The sequence below is a fragment of the Geotrypetes seraphini genome, chromosome 11 (assembly GCF_902459505.1).
Source record: "Geotrypetes seraphini chromosome 11, aGeoSer1.1, whole genome shotgun sequence".
In the NCBI taxonomy this organism is placed as follows: Eukaryota; Metazoa; Chordata; class Amphibia; order Gymnophiona; family Dermophiidae; genus Geotrypetes; species Geotrypetes seraphini.
In genome coordinates, this window is record NC_047094.1 from 121,401,688 (window position 1) to 121,429,509 (window position 27,822).

At 44.0% G+C, this 27,822-nt stretch overlaps 1 protein-coding gene across 1 annotated transcript; it reads left to right on the plus strand.

The window, feature by feature from the left end:
* Positions 1–27,822, plus strand: NTPCR (nucleoside-triphosphatase, cancer-related). Its single transcript, XM_033963949.1, has 5 exons — positions 1–131; positions 6,741–6,903; positions 13,480–13,576; positions 17,926–18,135; positions 27,582–27,822. Exons 1-5 carry the CDS (start codon positions 98–100, stop codon positions 27,648–27,650), a joined length of 573 nt encoding a protein of 190 aa, XP_033819840.1. The 5' UTR covers positions 1–97; the 3' UTR covers positions 27,651–27,822.

The window sequence follows — 27,822 nt, forward strand, 5'->3', positions numbered from 1 at the left end:
CCCTGGTGACTATCCCGGGCGTGGCTATTATTTGGGTTGGATGTCCAGGAAATAGGGAGGTAGAAGTGATAGGTTGCATTGCGGAGTCTCGGCCGCTATGTACAAACACGTTTTCCTAACCGGGCCACCAGGTAAAGCAACCCTCAACTCCTCGAAACAGCGCCTTCCAATCTATTTCCCTTTACTGAGAGCAGACAGGCGGCGGTGTTTGTGGATTTTACTGTACGAGCGCGTAAATCCGGTGCCCGGCTCCTTTAAGGGAGGGACGAGGCCAGTTCAAGAAAAGGATTTCACTAATGGTTTGCTTTCAGAAGCTGCTTTTTTTTTTTGCTTTGAAGAATAAATCGGACCGTGTAAACAAGTAAATGAATATTACTGTTTGTAGATGCTAGTTTAGTTGGAGTCTAAGTAATATCTTAAATTACAAAAATACTTTTGTACTGTATATTTTAAATGTATTATTCACATAACATGTCAAATGTATCCTGAGTAAAAAAAAAGATAAACTTCTTAAAACTGTTAACTGTGTCAAGACTCGGTGTGTATTCCCAAAGAGTCTATACATGTTTTTTTGTAAAATTTACAATCAAATTAGAAAATAGTTAAATCATTACATTTCTAATAATATGATGTAAAGAAAACAAAAGAGCTTTCAATTAAACCAACCGTTTTTATTGGAAATTCCAGATTGGAATACAACAGGGCCATGTAAAGTCCCTTTTTTAAATAACATCTTTAAATAATATTTAAATAACTTAGAAAGTGTCTTAAGTGCAAACTGAAAACACTGCTTCATGTAAACATATGCATTGGGCATGCTCTGAAAAAAATTAATGTGATTTTTGTTGTTGCATGCATGCTGATAACTTGTCAATCCTTGGCTCATAGTGCGTTAATTTCAGAGCAACACATGCAGCACTCATGTCATCCGTTAATCTGTTTCTAGCATCAGATTTTATATGATTCAAAGCCGAAAACAGCTGCTCACAAGCATAGGATGACCCAAACAAAGTAAGAAGAGCAATCCCAAGTGCTTTCATGGACTTAAAATTGTCTGGCAGAGAATTCCACGCTTTTAGGATTTCATTTTCAGAACTGCTAGCAGTGATTTCATTTGTCACCCTTTCACACTCAATACGTTCAAGAGCCGCACGCAGGTCATTGAATTTACTTTTCCAGATAGAGCTTTCTTGAAATTCCAGTAGCTCCATTTCCAAATTTTGAATATCCAACCACTGTAAGCAGGAAAGATCAAGATCTTCAAATGTGGACTTTTCTGGGGAAGTTACAAATGAAAGGGTTGTCTCCATCTTATGGAACTGAGAAAATCTTTTACTAAAATTCTCCTTTGCTTCGGCTACAATGGTGGAATATGCTTTGTGGATTTCCTGGTGTTTTTTATGATTGTCCACAAATGTTGTAGAATTATCCAAATGTATTTTTAGGTTGGGAAAATATTTTAGCTGTCCACTCTCAAGGTCTTTTTCAAAAACATGCAATTTTCTCTCAAAAGCTTTGATGTCACTAAACAAGGGGATTGGTTATGCTCCCTAGATGTCAAAGAGACATACACTCATATTCCAGTCCAGCCTCTCGCAGATTCCTAAGATTTTGGGTGGGGAATCTTCAACTTCAGTACCGAGTTCTTCCATTTGGCCTCGCCTCATCTCCCAGGGTCTTCACAAAATGCCTGGTAGAGGTGGCTGCAACCCTGCAGAAGCAGGGTCTTCAAGTCTTTCTATATCTGGACGAATGGCTCATCAAAGCATCGTCTCAACAGGAGGTTATTGTAGCGACCCAACGAACTATAGTGTTTCTCCAAAGTCTTGGGTTCAAAATCAATTTTCCAAAGTCCCAGTTACGTCCCTCCCAAATTCTACAGTTTATTGGAACCATACTGGACACTGTTCAACTCAGAGCATTCTTGCCTCAACCACGTCACGATGCTCTCATTCACCTTTGTCAGTGAGTGTCTTCCTCACGTCAATCTCAGCAAGACACATGATGGTTCTTCTCGGTCACATGGCCTCTACAGTTCACGTGACTCCTTTTGCCCAACTTCACCTCAGAATTCCTCAGTGGACCCTGGCATCTCAGTGGCAGCAAGCTTGCGACCCACTCTCTCAACACATTAATAATAATAATTTTATTCTTATATACCGCCAAAGCCATGATAGTTTGAGGTGGTTTACAACAAGATGTGTTGGACAATCAGCGAAGTGGTTACACTATAGAGTTATCAAATATAAGCCATGTTTCGAGCCAGTTTACAACGAAAGGTGCTGGACAAACAGCGAAGTGGTCACAATACAAAGTCATCGAATACAAGCTTACAGAATGGAAGAAATGGAAAGTTATAAAATTCTTAGGTTACAAATTGAGGTAGGATGAGGAATGCGTGATAATGTTACCCAGCCAATCGTTCCATTTGCCTGCCTGGAAGGCGAGAGTTCTGTCCAGGAATCTTTTGTAGTGGCAGGCCTTTATTGTCAGATAGGTGAACAGATGAATTCTACATGTGAGCCTAATAGAACTATCCAGATTAAATTGAGAAACCAGGTATGTGGGGGCCAGACCAAATACTGATTTGTAACAAAGATAGAAAAATTTAAACAGAACTCGTGCTTCCAGGGGCAGCCAATGAAGTTTTTGATAATAAGGACTTATGTGTTCCCATTTCTTCAGCCCAAAAATCAGTCGAACTGCCGAATTCTGAATAACTCTGAGTCTTAGAATGTTTTTTTTGAAGAATCCCAAGTAAATGATGTTGCAATAATCAAGCATGCTCAAGATGGAAGATCGAACCAAAGTATTTTCTGATGGTTCTGAGTTTCCATAGTATCGAGAAGCATTTTCTAACCAGTAAATCTGTGTGAACATTTAGAGTGAGGTGGCGGTCCAGAGTCACTCCCAGAATTTTTATGGAATGGTCAATAGGGAAAGCCTGACCATTCAAGAAGATCGATGAGTCTTTAATTTTATCGTTTGGGCTTGCCAGGAAAAATTTGGTTTTGTCTGAATTGAGTTTCAATTTGAATTCGGTCATCCATAATTCAATTTGCTTTAGAATGGATGATAGTTGATCCTTTGTCTCAGAGGTCAGGGTAGTAAGGGGAATAACTATCGTGATATCGTGACTCCTTCGTTGGTGGATGCTCTCTTCCAATCTTTCCAAAGGTTTGCTTTTTCACATGCCCCCCTCATCAGAAGATTCTCACGACAGATTCTTCAACCTACGCTTGGGGGGTGCATCTCAATGGTCTCTGTACTCAAGGCCATTGGTTCAGCACGGATCGTCAATGTTATATAAGTCTGTTGGATCTCAGAGCGATCTTCAATGCTCTCAAAGCTTTTCAGCACCTTCTTCATGACCAGGTAGGGAGGAACGGGATCCTCCCTCTTTGTCAAGAAGCTCTGAAGCTTTGGAATTGGGCAATCCTTCACAACATCTTCCTGCGAGCTGTCTACATCCAAGGGCAGCAAAACTGTCTGGTGGACAAATTGAGTCTTCTTCTACAACCTCATGAATGGACACTCAATTCCTCGCCTCTACATCACATATTTGCTCAATGGGGAACTCCTCAGATAGACCTCTTTGCGTCTCCCCACAACAACAAGCTGCCTCAGTTCTGCTCCAGGATATATTCTCCTCACTGTCTCGAGGCAGATGCTTTCCTTCTGGAATGGGCGAATCAGTTTCTCTATGCGGTTCCCTCCATTCCCTCTGATTCTCAAGACTCTTGTCAAACTCAAGAAGGAGCATGCCATCATGATTCTGATAGCTCCTCAGTGGCCCAGACAACATTGGTTCTCCCTTCTATTTCAATTCAGCAACAGGGAACCACTCCTTCTACCAGTATTTCCTTCTCTGCTTACACAGAGTCAGGGTCTGTACTTAATCCCAATCTGCAATCTTTACACTTAACAGCGTGGTACCTCTCAACCTAACTGCCACTCTACAGTTCTCTCATTCTGTACAGGACATTCTAGAGGCTTTCAGGAAGCTGTCCACTAGGTAGTGTTACACCCAGAAATGGACTACTTGGTGTACTACTCATCACAATGAGTCGCAATCTACCTCCTTGTCTTCAGTTTTGGATTACCTGCTGCACTTTTATCTCACTCTGGTCTCAAATCCACATCTATTAGAGTCCACCTAAGTGCCGTTGCTGCTTTTCATAAGGCTATTGAAGGGAAACCCCTCTCTGCTCATCCTGTAGTTTCTAAATTTATGAAAGGACTTTTCAATGTCAACCCACCTCTCAAGCCGCCTCCGGTGGTTTGGAATCTCAATCTTGTTCTTACTCACTTACTCATTTGAACCAATAGATTCGGCTCATCTTAAATATCTCACTTGGAAAGTGGTGTTTCTCATTGCACTCACCTCTGCTAGACGAGTGGCAGACCCACTTTTCACAGTTTTCCATCATGACAAGGTGGTCCTCCATACTCATCCAAAATTCTTACCTAATGTGGTTTCAGAATCTCATCTCAAACAATCCATTGTCGTTCCAGTGTTTTTTCCAAAGCCTCATTCTCATCCTGGAGAAATAGCGCTTCATACTCTGGACTGTAAACATGCTTTAGCTTTCTACTTGCAACGCACTCAACCTCACAGAACTGCTCCTCAACTTTTCATCTCCTTCGATCCAAACAAGTTGGGACATTCTGTTTCTAAGCGAACCATCTCCAACTGGATGGCTGCTTGCATCTCTTTTTGCTATGCTCAGGCTGGTCTCCCTCTGTAGGGTCGAGTCACGGGCCATAAAGTTAGAGCTATGGTGGCGTATGTAGCTTTCCTCAGATCAACTCCTATTGAGGAAATCTGCAAGGCTGCCACTTGGTCCTCGATTCATACATTCATCTCTCATTATTGGCTGGATACTTTCTCCAGATGGCACGGCCATTTTGGCCAGTCAGTTTTACAACATTTATTCTCCTAAATTGCCAACTCTCCCACCATCCTATTCTGGTTAGCTTGGAGGTCACCCACATGTTGAGAATATGCTGCCTGCTTGTCCTGAGATAAAGCACAGTTACTTACCGTAACAGTTGTTATCCAGGAACAGCAGACAGATATTCTCACAACCCACCCACCTCCCATGGTTGGCTTCTTAGCTAACTATCTGAACTGAGGTACCTCACAGGAGACGCACGACCTATGTTTGGCGGGAAGGCATTCACACATGCGCGGTGCAGCACTTGTGAACTCTGAAAGTTCTACAAGCAAGTTTGCTTGCGAGGCTGTCCGCCACGTGGCTCCGTGGATGACATCACCCACATGTAGAGAATATCTGCCTGCTGTCCCTGGAAAACAAATATTACGGTAAGTAACAGTGCTTTCTAGTATTTCCCCTGTGCCGATCTCCCTGCCTTCATTATCTTACCATTCTATGATCCTCTCCTATGTACAGGGAGTGGGGAAAAAGAGAGACATCCAGGATGCATCTCTTCTACTCCCTCTCTCGTCCCCCAGATCATATGCAGAATTTTTCACCATACCCGACATTTCTCCTTCTATCACCCCTCTCCAGCACCATGTCACACCTCTTCCTCCGTTCCCACCTGTCCACCATTCCTCCCCCTTACATCCCCTTCAATCTGTCCCCTCTCCACTACCTTATCTAACATTTCTTCCTCTCATCCTCTTCGCCATGTATTTCTACCTCACTCCTCACTCTCTCTCTGCCCAACAGTTTTCCTCTTTCTTCCTTTCCCCATGTGCACCATCTCTTTCCCTCTCACACACTAATGCCCAACAATTCTCCCCTTTCTTTTCCCTCCTTCCCAAGTTAGTGTCCCCTTCCTCCCTCCCTTGTGTCCCAAGTTCATGTCCCCTCCCTTTTGTGTCCCAAGTTCATGCCCCCCTCCCTGCCTTCCAGCCTTTGTCCCAAATTCGTGCCCCTCCCATGTCCCAACGAGTTCTTTCCCCCCACTCCTTTTTCCCTTTGTCCCACATTGATATCCCTTCTTTCCCTTACTTGTTCCCATCAGAGCCGCATTCACTCTCTTTAAGCCATCCTGCTGGGCTGCTCCTTCCTGCCTTCAGCGGCATTTGATTGCATGGATGCAGCAGCAGCTCTTGCACGCTACATGTGGCTGACCCAGAAGTCATCTCTCCAATGTCAGGAGAGATGTCTTCTGGGTCATCCACATGCAGCATGCAAGAGCTGCTGCCTGCATCCATGCAAAGAACAAGTTCGGCTGAAGGCAGGAAAGAGCAGCTCACTTGGAAGGAGGACTGTTGAGGTATATGGGATTCCTGGCTGATCCACAAGGCTTCCCTCCATCAGCTCTGACATTGGAGGAAAGCTTTCCGGATCGGCTTCAGCGGAGGAGGGCATGCAGCTGGAGGGCATAAATTGGATCCCTAGTGGCAGTGGCTCCACATAGGGTGCAAGGGTGGGGGACTGTTGGACCTGTGATAGGGAGGGGAGGCTGAAGGATTCATGAGGGGGACTGCTGACCAGGAGGGGTGGGAAGGCAGATCCTTTACTGTGGGGACAAGGCCCTTCACCGTTCCACGGGGCAGTGAATGGCCTTTTCCCCATACCCGTGGCAATCAGTTGATTTTTTTCTCCCATTCCTGTAGGTTACCCATGGCTACCCGCAGGTAACAGTCATCGTGTCATTCTCTAATCAGTGCTTCAGGATTTGATTACTAATGAAACACTGTTCTCAGACAAAAAGGAAGTAAAACCTATACCAGGTAATGAAGAGTTGTTTTAATGTTTCTTTAGGAGTTGGAAAAACAACTTTAGTTCAGAAAAGCATTGAAATTCTAAAATCCTCTGGTATTCCTGTGGAAGGATTTTACACAGAAGAAGTGAGACAAGGTGGAAGGAGAACTGGATTTGACATTGTCACTCTGTCTGGACAACGAGGACCTTTATCTAGAGTTGGGTACTGACCTTAAGATAAATTTTTTTGTGTATCTGATTGTCTTGTTCCCTTTATGGATTTCCCATGTGAGATGTTTCCTGTCTTTTATTTTTATGATAAAATCCTGAGAATCCAGTTTAAACATATCATTTCACACAATGCAGGGTGGCAGTTGTCTGGGCAGCAAATGCAGCTGTAATGAAAGCAAGACAATAAATGCTGATATAGCCACAGGAACGGTGGACATTTTTCAAATAGCTCAATAGCCTATTTATTTTTTTAAAATAACTAAATAGCCGATTTATCTGGGTAAATTATTTTTGGAATTTGCCCTTATTATTTGAGTATGTATTTAATATTTAAAAGCATGATGTCTTGGGGAGGGGGATGCTTTAAGGGCCTGAAAATTAATTTTGAGGGGGTGGGGATGTGTGCCTAAGGCTGAAGGTTTGCCTAGAGCAGGGGTGCCCACACTTTTTTGGCTTGCAAACTACTTTTAAAATGACCAAGTCAAAATGATCTAACAACAATAAAATTTTAAAAAACACAAAGCACACTATACGCAGAGAAAATGTTAATTACTTTATCATTTGTATTTGGAGTTTTTTTCAGAGCTGGATCAGATTGAAAAACAACAATGTAAATTTAAAAAGAACATGACTACTGCCCAAGAGGTTGCCTTGTCTGCGCTATGTGAAGATAAAGGAATTGTGATCCGTAGGGCAGACAAAGGGGGTGGTATAGTTGTCTTAGATAAACAATATGATTATCAAGTGGCCTATTCTCAGTTACAAGACACTACCACCTATTCCCAACTCTCCCAAGACCCTTCTGATGACATTATGACTCAATTGTTATTTATTGTCAATGAAACTAAGAAACTGTTTTTTTTGACTAGTTCTGAATATAAATTCTTAACAATTCAATCTTTTCAAATTTCAATACTATACTTTCTCCCGAAGGTTCATAAAAATCTTTTGCAGCCTTCGGGACGACCGATCATCTTGGCTACTGGTTCTCTTTTGGAAAGGGTGTGCAAGTATACAGATAAATTTTTGGCCCCCTTGATGCCTTCATATTTATAAGATACTACTCAATTTTTACAAGAACTGGAGGCTTTTGATCAAATTCGGGATGTTACTTTTCTAGTTACTTTAGATGTCAAATCCCTGTATACCTGTATTCCTCAATGTGAAGCAATTTCAATTATAGAATAAAGACTGAATGAACGAGAAAGACCACATCTAGTCCCGACGGAGTTTCTTGTACAGCTTATTACTCTTGCTATGTCAAAAAACTATTTTTTGTTTGACAGAAAATTTTTTGAGCAGAAATCTGGTGTGGCAGTGGGTGCTTCATTGCTCTGTCCATTGCCAATTTATTTATATAAGTTTGCGGTGCTGCCAGATCTTATTTCTGAGTCTTTGCAGGAGTTGAACTTAGTTCCTCAGCCGACTCCATCCACCTCTTTTCTTGGCTTTGTGGTGTGCGCTCGCAGTCAGCTACTTTTCCCTGGCACCCTGATGTGAGTTTTCTGGTTTTGGAGCAGTTTGACTCCCTGGAAGGTCCTCTAAAGATTGCTAGAGCTATGTCACGCTTGTATCCTGTGGCACAGGAGTGTCAGCAGCCTCTGGCGCAGCCTTTAACATTCCTTGGTTGCACAGGTGACTAAGCACACCTCTCTGCCCAGTGAGGGTGGTGTGTTGTTGAAGGATATGCAGGATCGCAGGATGGAAGTGATCCTACGGAAACTTTTTGAAGCTGCTACTGTGGGTATTAGGGCTGCTTCGGCGATGATGTTCGTAGCATGCAGACTGTACGTTCAGCCATTGCTGCAGTGGCCCTAGGAGAGTTTCTGGATTCTCTAGATCTCACGGAAGCATACGTGCACTTTTCCATTTTTCCGGCCCCCTGCAAGTTTTTGCAGTTTCATGTTCTGGAACAGCATTACCAGTTTTCAGCCCTATCCTTTGGGCTGGTGATATTGCCCTGGACCTACCTAAGAAAGATGGGTCTCTAGGTTCACCCTAACTTGGATGACTGGCTGATCAGAGCGCTCTTTGGAAGAGGAGTTCCAAACAGTGGAACATATGCTCCTAGTGCTGGAGGAGTTGGGCTAGATTGTCAACTTCAGGAAGAGTCATCTAATGCCCACTCAATCGCTGGAATATCTGGATATTTTCTTTGACACATCAGCAGGACGTGTACTGCAGACAGAATCTGTGTGCCCAGATCTGCCCTACTTCTGTGGCTGGCTTCTTCAGCATGAGATTATCTTCAGGTTCTGGGATCCATGGTGGCAATGCTGGATGTCATCCCTTGGGCATAGGCGCACATGCGTCCTCTTCAGCATGCATTACTCTACCTTAGACTCTGGAAGCCCGAGCGAGCATGGACTGGTGGCTTCTCCCAAATTCACTTTGCAAGGGCATCCCATTACGCATTTCCTCCTAGGTCGTGGTGATGACAGATGACAGCCTTCGGGGCTGGGGAACACAATGCAATTATCCGGTTCAGGGGTGTTGGACACCCTCTCAGTGGAAGTGGTCCGTCAACCGGTTGGAGCTCCAGGACATTTGCCTAGCCCTGATGAAATTGCAGATGATCCTGGAGGGCTAGGCGGTCAGAGTCTTCTCTGAGAAGGCAACAGCAGAAGTCTATGTCAATCACCAGGGAAGGACCAAGGGCTCTGGCTCAGGAAGCCCACTTGCTGTTTCTTTGGGCGGAGCGTCATCTTCTATTACTGACAGCAGTGCATGTGGTGGGAGTAGACAATGTTCAAGTTGATTTCCTCAGCAGACAGACGCTGGATCCAGGAAAGTGGGCCCTGTCTCCAGAAGTGTTCCAAGCGATAGTGAGGCACTGAGGGCAGCCCCTTTTTGACCTCATGGCGACAGCAAGACACAGGAAAGCATATCACTTCTTCAGTTGATCCAAGCCCGGAAGCAAAGGGCTCAACGCTCTGGTACAGCCGTGGCCTCAGGAGATTCTCCTGTATGTGTTTCCTCCTTGGCTGCTGATCGGTCGGGTTCTTCAGAGGATCGCGACTCATCCAGGCCGTGTCATTCTGGTAGCTTCAGATTGGCCTCAAAGACCTTAGTACACAGATCTGATGCACTTGCTCAGAGTCACAGCCTTTACCTCAGTGTCTATCTGGACCTTCTCAAGCAGGGTCTGATTGCCATGGAAGACCCAGGTCACTTTTCTCTTACGGCATGACTCTTGAGCTGCGAGACCTTAGAGCAGTGTTCTTCAACCTTTTGACACCTATGCACCGGTGGAAATAAAATAATTATTTTGTGGACCGGCACCGGTCCGTGGACCAACAGTTGAAGAACACTGGGTTAAGTCTTGCCCATCTCCACCCAATCTCCGCCCCAGACCCCTCTCCCATAATAGTACTAATTGTAACATCATGTTTTCCATCCATTTTTCATATATACACACATATAATATAATCGTATTAACAAAATCACAAAATTAAAATACACAAAACACACTGTATGCTTTTCAACATTCATTCCTACCAGAAAACAGATAACCCCATGCAAACAAACAAACCCTTGCAAATGCAGGACCAAAAACTAAAAGTACTAATATTCACAAACAAACCCTATGAAACCCTACAAAACAAAAAGTACTAATATTCACAAACAAACCCTATGATGCAAGACTATGCATGCAGTACAATCCCCAGAGAAAAACAAACAAATGTATTTCTTCCTGAACAGTTAGGACAGACAATTAGGGCAAATGTAAAATCACTAAATAAAAAAAATAAAAGCATTTCCCCTACCGTTGTTGTCTCTCTCCCTGGCCTTCTGGCCTGCCCCCTGGTGTTAGCATCAGGCCGTCTACGGTGCGATCAACACAGGGTCTTTGGGAAGCAGCTCTTCGCGCGTGTCCCGCGCCTTATCTGGAAGCCTTCCCTCTGACGTTGCAACATCAGAGAGAAGTCTTCCGGGTCAGGCACAGGCTGTGGGTAGGAGCCTTTTCCAACGGCTTTGTGCATGGTAGCACTCAGGGAGCTGGCCCAAAGACACCGCATTGATTGTACCAAGGACTGGCGACTACAGAACAATCTATTGGGCCCGATGGAGATGCCGGCCCTGTGGACCAGCACCGGTCCACAGACCGGCGGTTAAAGAACTTCCAGTCTTTGTCCTCTTCCCCTCAAGATTGTTGTTGGGAACAGTGAATGGTACAGTAGGCATGAGGAGATTTCCACTCCAATGACATAGCTGGCCCAGTGGCTTCTTCCCCTTATGTAGACAACTTGGTTGTTTACACATATTTAGTCTGACTTGTTTAACTAAAAGTCTATAGATCTTAATGAAAGAGTATGGGAAAGTAATTGCCCCCTCCCCCCACATTTTCTATCCATGTCCCTCAGCTCCTCCAGCTCATCCATGTCCATCAGCTCCTCAAATCAGCCTTCACCATCCCATCTCTGCTCTCAAGCTCTTCAATGTGACCTTCATTCCAGTTTCCCCTACATTTTCTGCAGAGGCTATTTGGCCTCTGGAACAAATATTTTCTTCCAACAACACATGATTTTTCAGTGAGCTTGAATTGCATGGTGTCCTGATTCCTTCACTGCTCTTCCTGTCTTGTGAGAAAACGAGTCTGGAAAATACATGGTTCAAACTTACAGAGAGCAACATGGAATAGGCAGAAAACAGATAAGATGCCAGCAGCAAGTCTTGGAACAATATGGAAAAGTCAGGGGGCTGCAACTTGGGGTCAATGAGGGCTATCACTGGCCCTCAGGCCTTATATAGAACTAATTTACCTGAGTAAATGAAGTGCAACAATGGCTAGGGTTCAGTGTCCCTTTCTTTCTTCCTCCTATGTTCCCCTCACTGTCTACCAGCCTTTGTCCTCTTCTGCCCCCCCCAGCCCGCCCGCCGAATTCAATTACCTGCTGTTGCTGCCGTTGGGAGGATACATCAATGAAGTAGCAGCAGTGGGGGGTTTGAACTCCTGGCTCAGCAGCGGGTCAAGGGAGCCAGCATGGAGCGAATTGCAGGGAAAGGCCAGGCGGGTGCAGCGAAGGCTGATTGGCTGACTGGGAGGGGAGGAGGAATCAGCTTTGCAGAAGGCTGATTCGGTCATTCCCTGTATTTTCTGACCGGAAGAGGCAGTCAGAAAATACTGTGAATAACTGAGTCCGTGATTCACGAACTGCAAATTCACGGGGGAGCACTGTACTGTGTGCAATTTTGGTCACCGTATCTCAAAAAAGATATAGCAGAACTAGAAAAGGTACAGAGAAGGGCGACAAAAATGATAAAAGGAATGGGACAACTTCCCTATGAGGAAGAGGAAAAGGCTAGTCTAGACCTTCAGTCCGACGTCAGAATTGATGTTGGGGATAAGGCTTCTGGGCTGGCGGCATGCAATCTCTGCACCCACCTAGCCTTTCCTTTCCTCTTCGGGGGTTGCGGGTCAGCGGGGGGGGGGGGGAGGGGCGATCGGGGGTTCTGGGGGGCGTTCATTGGGGGAGGGGGGTTGCGTCGAGGGCAGGAGGGCCTGGGATCCCTCCTGCCCATAATGTAGTGGGGGGTGAGGGATAGGGGGTCGCCGGGGCCAGGAGGGCTTGGGCTCTCTCCTGGCCCGATGTTAATCGGCGGGGCAAGAGGGCTTGGGCTCCCTCTTGCCCCGTTGTCGGCGGGGCAAGAGGGCTTGGGCTCACTCTTGCCCCGATATCGTTGGGGAGTCGGCGGGGCAAGAGGGCTTGGGCTCCCTCTTGCCCCGATATCGTCGGGGAGTCAGCGGGGCAAGAGGGCTTGGGCTTCCTCTTGCCCCAATATCGTCAGGGAGTCGGGGAATCGGCGGGGCAAGAGGGCTTGAGCTCCCTCTTGCCCTGATGTTGTCATGGGGGGGGGGGTCGCGGTTGGACGGGGCAAGAGGACTTGAGCTCCCTCTTGCCCCGATGTTATCGGGGGGGGGGGGGGTCGCGGTTCGACATGGCATGAGGGCTTGGGCACCCTCCTGCCTGGATCGTTGTGGGGGGGGGGGGGGTTCTGTAACCGGTGTTGTTTTTGACAGACACCGGTTACAGAATCCAGCTTTTAGGCGAAGGACTGGCTCCTCCTTCACCTAAAAGTCCTTCTGTTGGACGACTTTTAGACGTAGTGGTGATCTGGGCGTTTAGTAGAGGCAGGCCATAATCAAAACAAGGACGTTTGTTTTGGTTATGGACACTTTCCCTGCTTCTGCTTTGAACGTTTAAGGACTTAGGCCAAAAGGGGACTTAGACGTTTTTTTTGATTATGCCCCTCTAAGCACTTTTGAAGAAATATTGGTTGCTAAGTGACACAGTTCAGTAAAATTATGCTATGCTGTGTACTTATTTGACTTTGGACTGAAGATACTGCAATATATCTTTAAGTTGATGCTGCAGTTCTTAAAACTGAAATCAGTGTGAAAAACTGATTTAGAAAAATGTGCTGTGTTGGCAGATGATTCAGGAAAAAAATTTTTGTTGCCTTGTTACGAAAGACTTTACTTTGGCTTATGCCACAATAATGAAAGTTTGAATATATATACACATTTTAAAATATTGAATTTAAAACCTGCTTTTGTTCTTCTTAGGTACGAGTCTTCCTCTGGTAGATGTGAGCATTGGGTTGGGCAGTATGTAGTAGACGTTGTGTCTTTTGAGCAGTTGGCTATTCCAGTGCTTAGAAACGTGAGTATGATATTACAGTTTGAAGAAGGTTTGTCTCTCATAGGCAGTATGGCCTCCTGTGCTTTATAGTAAACAGATATCTTGAGAAAGAGAAATAGTAGATCTCTTCAAATTGAGCTTACAAAGATGTAGAATATTTTCTCACACATTTCCCCTTCTTCCAAAATAGTATTTCAAACCTGAAGAACCTTGGGGGTGGGGGGGTTCATAAATATTTTGAACATGGAAAAAGCTTAACTAATTTTAGGTTTTGGTTGGCAGCAAGTCTGACAGATTTTGGCAGCAAAAAGGCTAAATTTTGCTCTGGCTGGGGATGTGTTATGTTAATCAAGTTTTCTATTCTGCCTTTACCTATTCAGTTCAAGGTTCAATTACATTACATGTATACTGTATACAGCACGTTAATAGAAAATGAAATCACATCCAGTATACATAGAGAATGAGAGAGTTTAAAGAGAGAGAATGATGTCAGTTTCCTGCTGTAGTTTACATATGGGTTTTTTTTTGTCGTTGTTAAACTGCTTAAGGACTGATCAGGATTGACTAGAATATGAACAGTGGACATGACTTCTCATGCTACCTCTCATCACCATGTCAGAGATGCTGAGTAGGAATTGCCTGGACGTGAAGCACAGTTAATTCTTGAAGTCGTCTTCGATTCTGACTTATCATTTTCTACGCATATCCAACAAGCTGCCTAAAACCTGTCGCTTCAAGCTCTTCAATATCACCAAAATTCGCCCCTTTCTCTCTGAATATACTACTCGAACCCTTGTCCAAGCTCTTGTAACCTCATGCTTAGATTACTGCAATCTACTTCCAACTTGTCTCCCACAGTGTCGCCTCTTACCCTTACAATCTATGCAAAACTCTGCTGCATGACTCATCTTCTATCAACCTCGCTACGCTCATATCACCCCAGTCTTTAAGTCACTTCACTGGCTCCCTATCCGCTATCGCATATAGTGCAAGCTCCTATTGCTGACCTACAAGCGTGTTCATTCTGCTGCCCCTCAATATTTCTCCTCTCTTCTCTCTTTATATATTTATTAATGACCTGGAAGCAGGGACAAAGTGCGAAATTATAAAATTTGCGGTCGACACAAAACTCTCCGGTAAGGTTAGCACAGTTGAGGAATGTAGAGAACTCCAAAGGGACCTGAACAAACTGAGTGAGTGGGCTAAAAAATGGCAGATGAGCTTCAATGTGAAGAAATGTAAAGTCATGCACATGGGGAAAGGAAACCCGATGTACAATTCCACGATGGGGGGGATACCATTGGGGGAGGGCAACCTAGAAAGGGACTTGGGGGTTATGGTGGATAAAACAATGAAACCGGCGGCACAATGTGCTGCGGCCTCAAAAAAGGCGAACAGAATGTTGGGCATTATCAAGAAGGGTATCGCTACCAGAAGCAAGGAGGTTATCCTTCCGCTGTATAGGGCGATGGTGCGACCGCATCTGGAGTACTGCGTTCAATACTGGTTGCCATACCTTAAGAAGGATATGGTGATACTGGAGAGGGTCCAGAGAAGAGCAACAAAAATGATAAAGGGCATGAAGAACCTTTCGTATGCTGAGAGACTGGACAGGCTGGGGCTCTTTTCCCTGGAGAAGCGGAGGCTTTGAGGGGATATGATAGAAACTTACAAGATCATGAAAGGTATAGAGAAGGTAGAGAGGGACAGATTCTTCAGACTGGCAGGGGCAACAAAAACTAGAGGGCATTTGGAAAAATTGAAGGGAGACAGATTCAGAACAAATGCCAGGAAGTTCTTCTTCACTCAGAGGGTGGTGGACACCTAGAATGCACTTCCGGAGGAGGTAGTAAAGCAGAGTACGATGTTAGGTTTCAAAATGGGACTAAGGCAGGAGACAGGTCAACGACGTTGGGAAGCTTACAACTTGCTGTTTTTACTTGCTTCGGGCCTTCCTCGTTGCCGGGTCCTGCCTTCACGGCAACAGAAAGTAGGCAGAACCCGGCAGCGAGGAAGGCCCGAAGCAAGTAAAAACAGCAAGTTGTAAGCTTCCCAACGTCGTTGACCTGTCTCCTGCCTTAGCCCGTAGCGAACTCATGCTTCGGAGCTCTAAGGCTTCTCTTCTTCTCCCCACCCGGGACGTAACTTCCGGTTTCGGAGGGAAGAGAAGGGAAGCCGGCACGTACACCTTAGAGCCCTGAAGCATGAGTTCACTACGGGCTAAGGCGGGAAATTTCCAAGCCGGTGAGAGGTGTTTTTTGAGGTTTTTTTAATGTTGAGCAGCTGCGACAGTGGCAGGATTCGCGAAAGATGGCAGCCGGGCGGTCATCTAAATTAGCGCCTGGCTAAAAGGCCCTAGGGAGAACACTGCATATAGAATGTATCCTTTATTTTTCTTTCCTGTGAATTTCCTTTTTTTACCCATTCAGGAGCAAGCTATTAAGAACATAAGAATAGCCTTACTAGGTCAGACCAATGGTCCATCTGGCTCAGTAGCCCATCTTCATTAGCCTTATTAGCTGGAATCAGAGCCTGCACACAGCCTTAAACACCATTACCCCTATTCAGACATTTATTCCTAATACAATGCGCAAAAAGTCCTGGTATCACAGCAGTCTTCACCTCCTGAAACAACAGTACAGAGTGAGTTTGGCATAAGCAACATAATTCCTCTGATCTACAAGCCTGTAGAAACCTTCAAAAGGAAAATAGCAGGATGCAAGATCTGATAACCCCCCAAGATGTCTTTTTCATTAATATTAAGACTCACTTCTTACCTTCCATTGTGCAATCTGTTTCCCTCAGCTGATGTTTTAGTGAATAACTTTCTCAATAAAATTGCTAAACTTAGACATTCATTGTTACCAACAAATTCTTCAACAGATACGAAACCATGTTCTACAGATTCTTTAGTAGTTCATTCTCCATCATTTACTACTTCTTGCCCCTATCAGACTGGTCATCTTTCTCACTTCAGTCTCTGGATAAATTATCCAAGATCCTCTCTTTAATGAGAAGTACAACTTGTTCTTTAGATCCGGACCCTTCCTCGTGGTTAAAACTGTCTGCTCACAGCCTTTTGCCACTTGCTTTAAATTTGATTAATGTTAGTTTATCATTAGATGTGGATAAAATCCCTTATCCATCCAATCCTCAAATCCAACTCTGGAGATCATTCTGACCCTAATAACTATAGATCTATCTCCAATTTGTGCTCTCTTTCCAAATTGAGTGAAAGAGCGTTTTTTGAACAATTATCATAATTCGCAGATCGAACTCATGCTCCACATCCACGACAAGCAAGCTTTCGGAAAGAACATAGTACAGTAACTGCTATTATTGCCCTCCTGAATGAAGTTCATGTCATCTTTGAATCGGCAGAGTCGCAAGCTTCCCTCCATTGCTGACGTATCTTCCAAAGGTCAACGACGGAGGGAAGCTTACAACTTGCTGCTCTTCCTTACTTCGGGTCTTTCTCGTTGGTAGGTCCTGCCTTCGCGGAAACAGAAAGTAGGCAGGACCAGGCAGTGAGGAAGGCCCGCAACAAGATGTAAGCTTTCCAACATCATTGACCTGCCTTAGCCTGTAGCAAACTCATGCATCGGAGCTCTAAGGTGTACGTGCCAGCTTCCCTTCTCTTCTCCTTCCCCCGGGACGTAACTTCTGGGTTCGAAGAGAAGGGAAGCCGGCACGCACACCTTAGAGCCCCAAAGCATGAGTTAGCTACGGGCTAAGGCGGGAAATCTCCAGGCCGGTGAGAGGTGTTGTTTTTTTTTTTAAATGTTGAGCAGCAGCGGCAGGATTCGCGATAGATGGCAGCCGGGCGGTCATCTAAATTAGCCGGGCGGAGCGCCCAGCTAAAAGGCCCTAGGGAGAACATTATGCTTGCTTCCAGGAAAGAACTAAAAGTTTAAAAAAGTTAAACAGAGGGGGGGGGGTTGATGAGTAAGGTCTTGAATGAGAGAATGGAAGGAGAGATGCCAGATGAGGGGACAGAGTTCTTGTGCTCACTCATTTTGGGCTTACGCCCACCCCATGCCAATGCTTTAAAAATTTTATTTGTATTAAAATTTTAGGGCCTGTTTTACAAAGCTGCGCTAGCAGCTGCAGTGCGGTAACGGCCCCGAAACCCATAGAGATTTAAAGGGCTTCGGGGCTGTTGCCGCGTGGCAGCTGCTAGCGCAGCTTTGTAAAACAGGCCCTTAATGCGTTAAATACCTATCTTCTAGCATATATAAATATGAATGTGATTTAATAGCACCAGAAGGCTTCTAATATAATGGAAACATGCAGACTTTAGAGATGTTTTAAATTGAGATTTTCCCATTTCCAACTTATAATAATCATTTTCTTCATGTTTTTTTCTGCAGACTGACCTAGGCAGTGGTACAAGGTCAAAGGTTTGTGTGATAGATGAGGTTGGTAAAATGGAGCTCTTCAGCCAAGCTTTTATTCAGGCTGTACGTCAGACTCTTGATGGCTCAGGAATTGTGATACTGGGAACCATCCCAATTCCTAAAGGAAAGCCTCTGGGCCTTGTAGAAGATATAAGAAACAGAAGAGATGTTAAAATGTTTACCGTAAGTTTTTTTAGCCCATCTCAGAACAGATTTTGCTGTTTTGTTTTGATATGCAGGATAAGATGATATGCTTATGGGGCAACTTTCAAGCATGTGTGAGTATAAAGTCCATGAAAGCAAAGGAGCATGTATCAAAATGGCACCCACTTGACTCCTAGCAGAGGACTTCTGATACTGATAACTTATTCACTTACGATAGTATTGTGAGACAATTGCTAAGAGCCTAGTGGTACCATTTTGACAGTGGCAACTAACAAGGCAAGAGTGAATGGGATCAGCTACCCCAAACATCCTCTGGACTCTTCAGATGATCCTCAGCTTTTGAGTATCTTAAGGTATGGGGATTCAAATAAAATTTTATGTCCTGTATCAGGCTTGGATGTTGGCAGGGTACTGCTAAATTACCAGGAATTAGAAGCCCTTTCCCATGGAGGTCTGGAGGACTTCCAATTCGATTATTAAGGTCTTTTAAGTCCTGCTGCTTCCATGCAAAATGGGGTCTTCTTAAAACATTTTTTACACTTTATCACATGTGAAAAATTTCTTATGGGATTTGTCAAGAACATTTACATCCCATTGGTTAGTATTTGAGGACTGAAACCAACTACTGTGTTTAGCCCTTAAGTGATGACTATATTCCCCTCCCTTGGGCACTGAATGCTGCTTCTACAATATTCCCATGCTCTGTCAACTTGTGGGGCTTATTATAAATACCCTTCTGGATGAGGTTTAATTTGGTAATGGAAGGAACTTGATCACAATTACCTAAGGGCTTTCTTGCTAAATTCTCATCAGAGTAGGAATTTACAGAGAAAAAAAATGAGAGAAATTTACATAAAAATTGCCATACTGGGACAGACCGAAGGTCTATCAAGCTAACCGTGACCAACCCAGGTCCCAAGTATCTAGCTAGATCCCAAGTAGTAAAACACGTTTTATGCTGCTTATCCTAAGAATAAGCAGTGGATTTTCCAAAATCATCTCAATAATGGCCTATGGCCGTCTCATATAGGAAATTATCCAAGCGTTTTTTAAAATCCCACTAAGCTAACTGATTTCACCACATTCTCTGGCAACAAATTCCAGAGTTTAATTACACCTTGTGTGAAGAATATTTTCTCCAGTTTGTTTTAAATCTACTACTTAGTAACTTCATCGCATCTTTTTTTTAGTTGTTTAAATTCATGCAGAAATAAATGGCTAGATTGAACCTAATGACTTCATTAACGCCTGTCCCTTTTTTTAACTTCTATACCATTTGAAAGAGGGCAAATACTTCTTAAATTTAGTAAAAATATTCTGGCACAAGTGTCAAACCTTAAAAAAGGAAGTCATATTGAGCATTGGAAAATAATAATAATAATTAACTAATAAAAATAGGGCTCCTTTTACTAAGTTACGATAGTGGCTTTAGCGTACGCCACGCGCGCTAGATGCTAACGCCAGCATTGAGCTGGTGTTATTTTTCCCACGTAGAGCAGGGGTTTGTGCGCGCTAGACATATGTTAGTTTAGAATAGATAGGTATAGATTAGTTTAGTTTAGGTTAGGGCCCTGCTGAAAGAGTCTACCTTGACGTGGTTGCAGGCTTACAAATCTTTTGGTCAAAGAGTGCGGTGACAGAGAAAAGTATGTTTGTATTCGGCCCATGGAGGAAGGGGGGTGGGGAAGGGGTGCATGGGGGGCCCAATAGGATTGCTCAGTAAGGGGCCCAGAAATTTCTGATGGTGGCCCTGGGTGCAATAAATAGAGCTACTGACCTGTAGGTGAAGAAAATAAATATAAACAAGAGAAAAAGGAAACCGATATGGTTTTCCAAATTAGTGGTGGAAAAAATAAAGGCAAAAGAATTGGCGTTCGTGAAATATAAAAAAATCAAAAAGAGGAGTACAGAAAGGAATATCGGATGAAACTGAAAGAAGTCAAGAGAGAAATATGTCTGGCAAAAGCGGAAGACCAAATGGCTATAAATATAAGAAAGGGGGGCAAAAAATTTTTCAGGTATATTAATGAAAGGAGGAAGACAAAAATCGGAATTATGAGACTGAAAGAATGTACGAACTGCTATGTAGAGAGTGATGAGGAAAAAGCAAATGTGCTAAACAAATACTTCTGTTCGGTGTTCACAGAAGAAAAACATGGAGAAGGACTGCAATTGGTCGGCAAAGTAACACCTGAGAATGGAATAGATACTGCACCGTTCACAGAAGAAAGTGTTTATGAACAACTTGAAAAATTGAAGGTGAACAAAGCTATGGGACCGGACGGGATCCATCCCAGGATATTGAGGGAGCTCCGAGAGTTTGGATCCTCTTGAAGATTTGCTCAATAAATCTTTAGTGATCGGAGAGGTTCCGCGAGACTGGAGAAGAGCGGATGTGGTCCCTCTTCACAAAAGTGATTGTAGAGATGAAGCGGGAAACTACAGGCTGCTAAGTCTCACTTCAGTTATTGGAAAAATAATGGAAACATTGCTGAAAGAAAGGATAGTGAAATTCTTAGAATCTAATGGATTACAAGATCTGAGACAACATGGGTTTACTAAAGGTAAATCATGCCAAAGAAGGAAACCTTAGTTAATGTTTGTGGGAAGGGTAACACCCCGATTGTCATGATGACAACTGATAAACTGGTTAATCATAAAGGTTCTTGTAGCCCCTGATAAAGCCAAGGGGAGGAGGTGTGTTTAAACCTGTCCAAACATGTCCCTGCCTACTGGTATTGTCATAGTGATGTATGCCTTAGCTCTTTAACAAGCAGAAATAAAAAATTCTGGGAAAAAACCCCCACTGTCCCTAACTACCTCTGTTAAAAGACAGAGTTGTAAGACATTTTTTTATTTAGAGCGAGGTTAACAGAGCTGACTGGAACAGGGTACAGATGAAGGAATCTTTGTTGAAGCATATTTATTATGATCCAAACGCAGCAGACAGCTATGGTGGCATTAACCCTCTACTTCAAGCGGCTAAAAAAGAGCAATATTACAGTCTGAAGAAAAGATGTGGTGGACTGGGTCGCCAGGCAAAACGCATACAATTTACACAGACCTGCTAGAATCCATTTTAAAAGAAATAAAAGAATTGTGTCAGAAGTTGACAGCCAGTGGCAAAGCGACTTAGTGGACATGTCAGCCTTAGCCCATTATAACAACGGTTACAAATACATCTTAACAGTAATAGATATCCTGTCAAAATATGCATGGGCCGTGAATTTAAAAACAAAAACCGGTCACGAAGTTACTAAAGCCTTTGAAACAATATTTAATTTAGGGCATACACCTGAAAAATTACAAACCGACAAGGGTAAAGAATTTTTAAATAAGTCTCTGAAGAATTTATTAAAACAAAAAGGTGTTCACCATTTTGTGACCCATAACGATGTTAAAGCAGCTGTAGTGGAAAGATTTAACAGGATTTAAAATAAAAAATGTGCTATTTTAAGGATCACAAAACAAAAGGAATTGACCCCAAAATATCCACAAAGAAGAAAATCCAGAGAAAACCAAAAAAACCTCTGTGGATTGATGATGTTCCTAAATGGACTTTATTTGAAAGTGTCAAAGTTCCAAAGGTACACTGAAATCATCCACGTAAAATAATTTCATCCACATAAAAATAAATCATCCACATAAAAGCCTTAAAGGACCTAGTCCGCTAGGGATACAGGACCCAACACGGACCCACGCGTTTCGACAAAAAGACTTCTTCAGGAGTCCCTGGGGGTCCTATAAAGGTGAGTACGTGGGAAACAATTGTGTGGTGAGCCAGAAGTGAGACACTGCTTGCATTTGCAGCTCTGTATGTGGATGGTGAACAAGTACCTGGGAAACCTCTACAACCCAACTTTGAAAATGGAAATTGTGTGAGAATTCTCTCACAAATTTCCATTTTCAAAGTAGTTGATTCAAGCAACCAGTAAACATCTGAAAGACAACGCTCTGCTGGTTGATCGTCAGGAGCTTTACAAAGGTTATATGCTGCTAGCCTTTGACCTATTGCCAGACCAGAAGTGCGCTGACCACTACTTGCTGATCAAAACCGGTAACCTGCGGGCTGAAATACGTTTTGCCAGAGCTTTACCTCACACTGTGAACATGATTGTATACGGGGTTTTCGACAATGTGATAGAAGGAATGTTCTTTTTGACAATTCTTGAACATGAATACCATACAGATCTTTCGTATTTTAAAGGACTCCTGTGTTGCAGAATCTTTTTTAGATGTACTGCCCAGTGACTGGTTAACAGGATTAGAAATACCAAGGAAACCTGTGGGAATTATCGTGAACACACACCCACACAACCTACCGTGAGAACACTGGTTGGCCCTCTATGTGACCAGGGATGGAACAGGAGAATTTTTGATTCTTACGGACAACCACCAGATAGTTTATTCTTTCCTAACAGCTTTATGAACTTTTTCAATAAACACTGTAAGACTGTATTATAGCATAACAGACAGTTAAAGCACCCGCTGTCTGAGGCCTGTGGCTATCATTGTGTGTGATTTTTACATCATCACTGTAAAGGGCAACCTTTTGAAAATATATTAGAAATGTATTCTAAAGATTTAATGCAAAATGATGAAATGGTACAGAAAATTGTAAAAAAACAAAACAAAAAACAAGTCTTGTGTAGATCTTTTCAAAACCCGTTTCATACTCCCCAGGGTTATATTTCCTACCATGAATGTCATGCTGTTTCTAAATAAAAAAGTAAACTTTAAAATCAAAATAAATGTCTGCACTCTTTATTTTCTTTTATTTTTTTAAGTATTATTTTATTGAAGATATATTTTTATACACTTAACCACCAGTAACTGGGAAATAATTTATGTTTTTTATGAGGAAGGAGTTCTTTGGTCTTGGTAGGTTTCGTATATAGTTAAGCAACCTTCATAGCTGGGTTCTCCTTGAGCGTAACAGTACATATCTGTTGGCAGCGTTACCTATAACTGTGGAAGGCATATTTAATTCAGCTAGGGTTTGCATGAACTCCCCCCATCCTATGGGCCTTCTTTGCTCTGAAAGAGCGTGGGTCTGCGTAACACAGCAAATGAGGTCGAGCAGGTTAGAACCACCGAAAGGATTTCCTTGGTATACGTACGTAACTTTGTGCACTGGATTGAGGGTCTTTATAATAGGCCCACGGCCCGTCTTCTTATTAATGGAGGCCTATCGTCCTCTTTTGAACTCTGCCGGGGGACACGCCAGGGATGCCCTCTTTCGTCGCTCCTGTTTGTCTTGGCCTTGGAGCCCTTGGCCATTAAGATACGTAACTGCCCTGATTTGCAAGGGATCCGGGTGGGGCGCACTGAGTGTCGCCTCACTCTATTCGCCGACATCTTACTTTTTCTCGACCAGGCTCCCATCCATTTGACGATAGCTCTTCGCTTGGTGACAAATTTTGGTGTTCTTTCAGGCCTCCAGGTCAATTGCGATAAGTCTGAGGTGATGCCCCTCACGGGACTTGGCTGGGAGCCTTGGCATGCGCCGGTGCAAAAGCCCATGCGGTATCTGGGTATATACCTCCACCCGGATCCCCGAGTTCTTTACAAGGCTAATATCCTGGACACCATCAAGAAGATTGGACTTCTCTGCGACACTTGGAGGGATCTCCCCCTGTCCCTTTTATGATGGGCTGCTCTCATTAAGATGATCCTTTTACCTAAAATTCTTTACCTGCTACAAACGGTGCCTTTTTGGATTTTGCAACGCGACATTGGTAAGCTTCGTTCTGTCTTTACCACTTTTTTGTGGCGTTCTCGTTCGGCACGCATTAGCTATGCCAAGTTAACCCTTCCTAAAGGGCCAGGTGGTCTCGGTCTACCTGATATTAGAGTTTACAATGTGGCGGCTCTTCTGCACTTTATTCATGAGGGGGTTTCCCGATCTGCTTGATTCTCCCCTCCAGGGTGGCTGAATGATTGGTGTGCTCCATTTATGTTTCTGAATGTGCTGCATTCTCCCCGTGACAGTGGGAGTGGGGGACTGTCCTCTAAGCTATGGTTTCTGAAGCCCTTTTGTTTGGCGTGGCGGTGGTGGCGTAGAGTCCAGGCGTCTCCGTTCTTGCAGTTGATGGGCAATCCGGCTTTTCCATGTGGTCTGGGATGTAGCCCTTTTGTGACTTGGGCTTATCGTGGGGCCTGTGCCCTCTATGAGATGATCGATGAGGATTCGGGCGCCTTCGCCTCGTTTGCGCAATTTAAGGACCGTTGGGCCATACCAGTTTTTTGCTTATTTCCAGGCCCGGCATTATTTCAACAGCCTTTCCCAGACCCATGGGTTGGCGTGGTTGTGTGGGCCTTTTATGCATGCCTGCCTCGATGGGGTCGCTCTCTGGTACAAAATAGCCGGTGTTGTTCCCTCCGCGGGCCATCTGTCTCAATTACGGGACCAGTGGAACCGTGATCTTTCTACTTCCTATATGCCAGATGCCTTTTGGGAGCTTTTTCAGGTTATACAGGTTTTCGTGAGATCTGCAGCTCGGCAGGAGACTCAGTTCCGGGTTCTCCATAGAGTCTATATTACTAGGCAGAGGGGGGCTCGGATGGGCCTGTGGGATGATGATTTGTGTAGTAAATGTGGGGAGAGCCTTGGGATGCTTTTGCACTCCTTTTTGGAATGTCCTCAACTCACTTTGTGGAATACGTCTTTTGCGCAGCTTCAACTGGTCTTGCAGAGGGATTTGGAATGGGATTATAAAACGTTGCTTTTGGGTGATCAATCCTTGCTGGACACTCAGGGACTCACGGAGCCTCAGCGACGTTTTGTATACCTGATTTTCTTGGCGGTCAAGTGAACTATTTTGATCCACTGGACACAAGATGGGCCCATCCCGCTCGACAGTTGGCTGGGTCAGCTGTCAGATCTGGCTAGCTTTGAGCTTTGTCATTACCGGCATTCTTTAAACCCTGAGAGGCTGGCATATAAGGCTCTATGGCATGTGTTTCTACAGCTACCTTTGGTTGCACGGTATAGAGGGGGGACTAGGGGGGATTGACTGGGGTGTGTGGTTGTGGTGTGTTTGTCGTTCTGGATGGTTGGTGTTGAGTGCTGTGGTGAGCGGCCCAGTAGGGGGAGCTGCGTTGGATGGCTGATTTTTTGTTGTTTGTTCCACTATTAAAAATTGTTGGGGGCCGAAAGGGTACCGTGGGATGACGCTTTCTGTGTCTATTCACCCCCTCTGGGGGGGACCCTTTTTTTGTATATTTTTCTCTTGCTGCTGTAGTGGGATGAATCTGCCTCCTCTTCCTCTGTTTCAGCTGTCAGCTCTTTCCCTGTCTCAGTATGTTGGCAGAGGCTAGTTCCCCGCGGGAATTCTATTGTCTCTGTACCATCTCTGTGGCCTTCTCCTAGGGTGCAGTTCTCGTTCTCACATTGCTGTTTGTACTTACATTTTTGTATTTGCACCTTTGGTGTACTTGTTGTCCTTGTTATCTTGTTGTTCCCTTCCTAATAAAAATGATTTACAAAAAAAAAAAGAGATGCTGTTTGCACCAGGGAAGCTAAACGGGGAGAGGGAGGGTGAGCATGCACGGCAGGGGGGCAGAGAAGAAGGCAAGGGAGGGCACCACCACCCCAGATGCCTCCCACCCTCGCTATGCCACTGGGAAGGCCCAAAATTTTGAAAAGGCAGGCCTACAGGGCATCCCTGTGTGGGCATCCCTGTGTGGGCATCCCTGCTGGGCATTACTGTGGGGGCATCCCTCTTGCTTGCTTTCTTCAACAAGGTATGAGAGGGGTTTTGGTGGGGGGAGTTGGAGTGGGTGTGCTCGAGCAGGGGAGAGTTCTGACCTGACACCCCAGACCTCCAGGGCCTTCTTTTGGGGACGTGGGAGTGTTTGGGAAGGGTCCAGGCTGTTAGTCAGGGGTATGGGAGTGGTCCAGGTGGCTGAGGCGGAAGGGAGTGGTCATCCTTCCTGCTGACTTTTTTCTTTTAAGTTGTTGGGGATAGGGGCCATTATCGGGGTGGTGGGGGGAGGCGGGATGTATGCAGGTGGCCGAGGCAGGATGGAGAGGCATCCTCCTGCCTCTCTTTTTATTCAGTGGCCGTCATCAGGAGGGGGCATCCGTGGGAGGGGGAGGGGGCAGCACGACTTTCGTTTTAATGTTTTTTTCTTTTTTTTAACATTGTACGTGTGTAACACATGCACATCTGTGCCCAAACAAAAAAGTCTTTCTGCCCCAAACAGCTAAGCGGTAGGAGGCTGCTTTGGGGCTTCTTCTGCCACTGAGCTGTTCGAACTTCCCCTGCTTTCGGGTGGGATTACAGCCAACCTCCACGAAACAAATTTGCATGCAAAGTCAGTCGTACTGTGGACCCTGAGGGCCACTAGATAAAGATAGAGGGCCCCCCCTTCAGAGAAAGATGAAAGATTTGTCAGAGCAGGATTTTGCATACACTAAAAAATGTTAGTCATGTAGCAGAGTTTTGCTATGAAATCAAATCCTTGAGAAAGAAATGTCATGTTTATAGTTTCAGTGCTCTTTGCTCTGATAAGAAAATAGAGCTGATTGTTTATGAAACACTGCTTGGACGTTTGCAGAAACCTTGAATCTAAAGAGGACAGAGGTTATTAGTTATTAAGCAGTGTAAAAAGAAATCGAGAATTAAGATTTTCCTTTAGGAACTTAGATACAGAGGCTTTTAGAAACGTAGATACAGAGAATTAAGAAAGGATGCTGCCTTTAGATGCAGAGTACTGTATAGTATATGCTTTATTATGTAATGTACTATTGATGGTTTTTACACAACATCATTACATCTAAATTCTGGTGCTGATCACATCTAAGTTCTGATGCCTATGTTATGATATAGGTTTTGTTAACATGAAAATGCCCTGATAGATTGTAATGAGATTACTGACGTATTGTATCAGGTGACATATTGTGTCAGATGACATGTTGATTGATAACTGCTTATTTAATTTTGATCTAATAAAAGGCAAGGGACTGCATGATTTCTTTAAGACAGTCTCGGTTGCATGCCACATTAGGCCAGCCAGAGCGTCTCCCTGAAGCTTCTGTGTTATTCAATATTGATCCATTTTGTGTACCAGTGTGAGTTTCTCTCTCTCCCTTCGCATTCCAATCTAGGTCCCCCTGCAAGGGTTGCTATCTAGATTTGTGTGTCCTTTTTGACAACAGTTCATCGATTGCCATTTTAAAATCAAATAATGAATCGGCAACCAGAAAACCACTCGGCAAGAGCAACCATTTTTTAGTGCATCTGGGTCCAAGTCTTGAGTAAGACTTCACTCTAGCCCCTGTAGCTGGTGGAAGCAAATTTAACACTAAGGCTGCACAAAAGAGAAGCAAATGTCAATTAGAAAAAAAATTCAGTAATAAGAATTTTGGTTTGTTTATTTCCATGCTAATTACAAGCTTGAGTATCTGGAATGCTTATTATTCTGCTATAAAGATTAATGATTTATTGTTATCATTTTAGGTTACCAAAGAAAACAGAGACAGCATTTTGCAAGATGTTGTGACAACAGTGCAGAACTGCACCAAGTAAAAATACGTAATATAGCAAACTGGAACTTTGGAAAATATGTGATGCTATCATGTTAAACCAAAATCTTTGCTTGTTGGAGATGTCTTTGAAATGTTTTTGTTTTAAAACTGTTTTGAACAACAGATTCTCTGATTGTTAATGCTTTAATAAACCACCCTGCATTGAGTTTCTA

What these genes read in the sequence shown, in the direction of transcription:
- NTPCR (XM_033963949.1), top strand. Translation starts at nt 98, where the DNA reads ATGTACAAACACGTTTTCCTAACCGGGCCACCAG. An exon ending in TTTCCTAACCGGGCCACCAG is followed by an intron (nt 132 to 6,740) that starts GTAAAGCAACCC and finishes ATGTTTCTTTAG; the next exon opens with GAGTTGGAAAAACAACTTTA. An exon ending in GAGATGTTAAAATGTTTACC is followed by an intron (nt 18,136 to 27,581) that starts GTAAGTTTTTTT and finishes TTATCATTTTAG; the next exon opens with GTTACCAAAGAAAACAGAGA.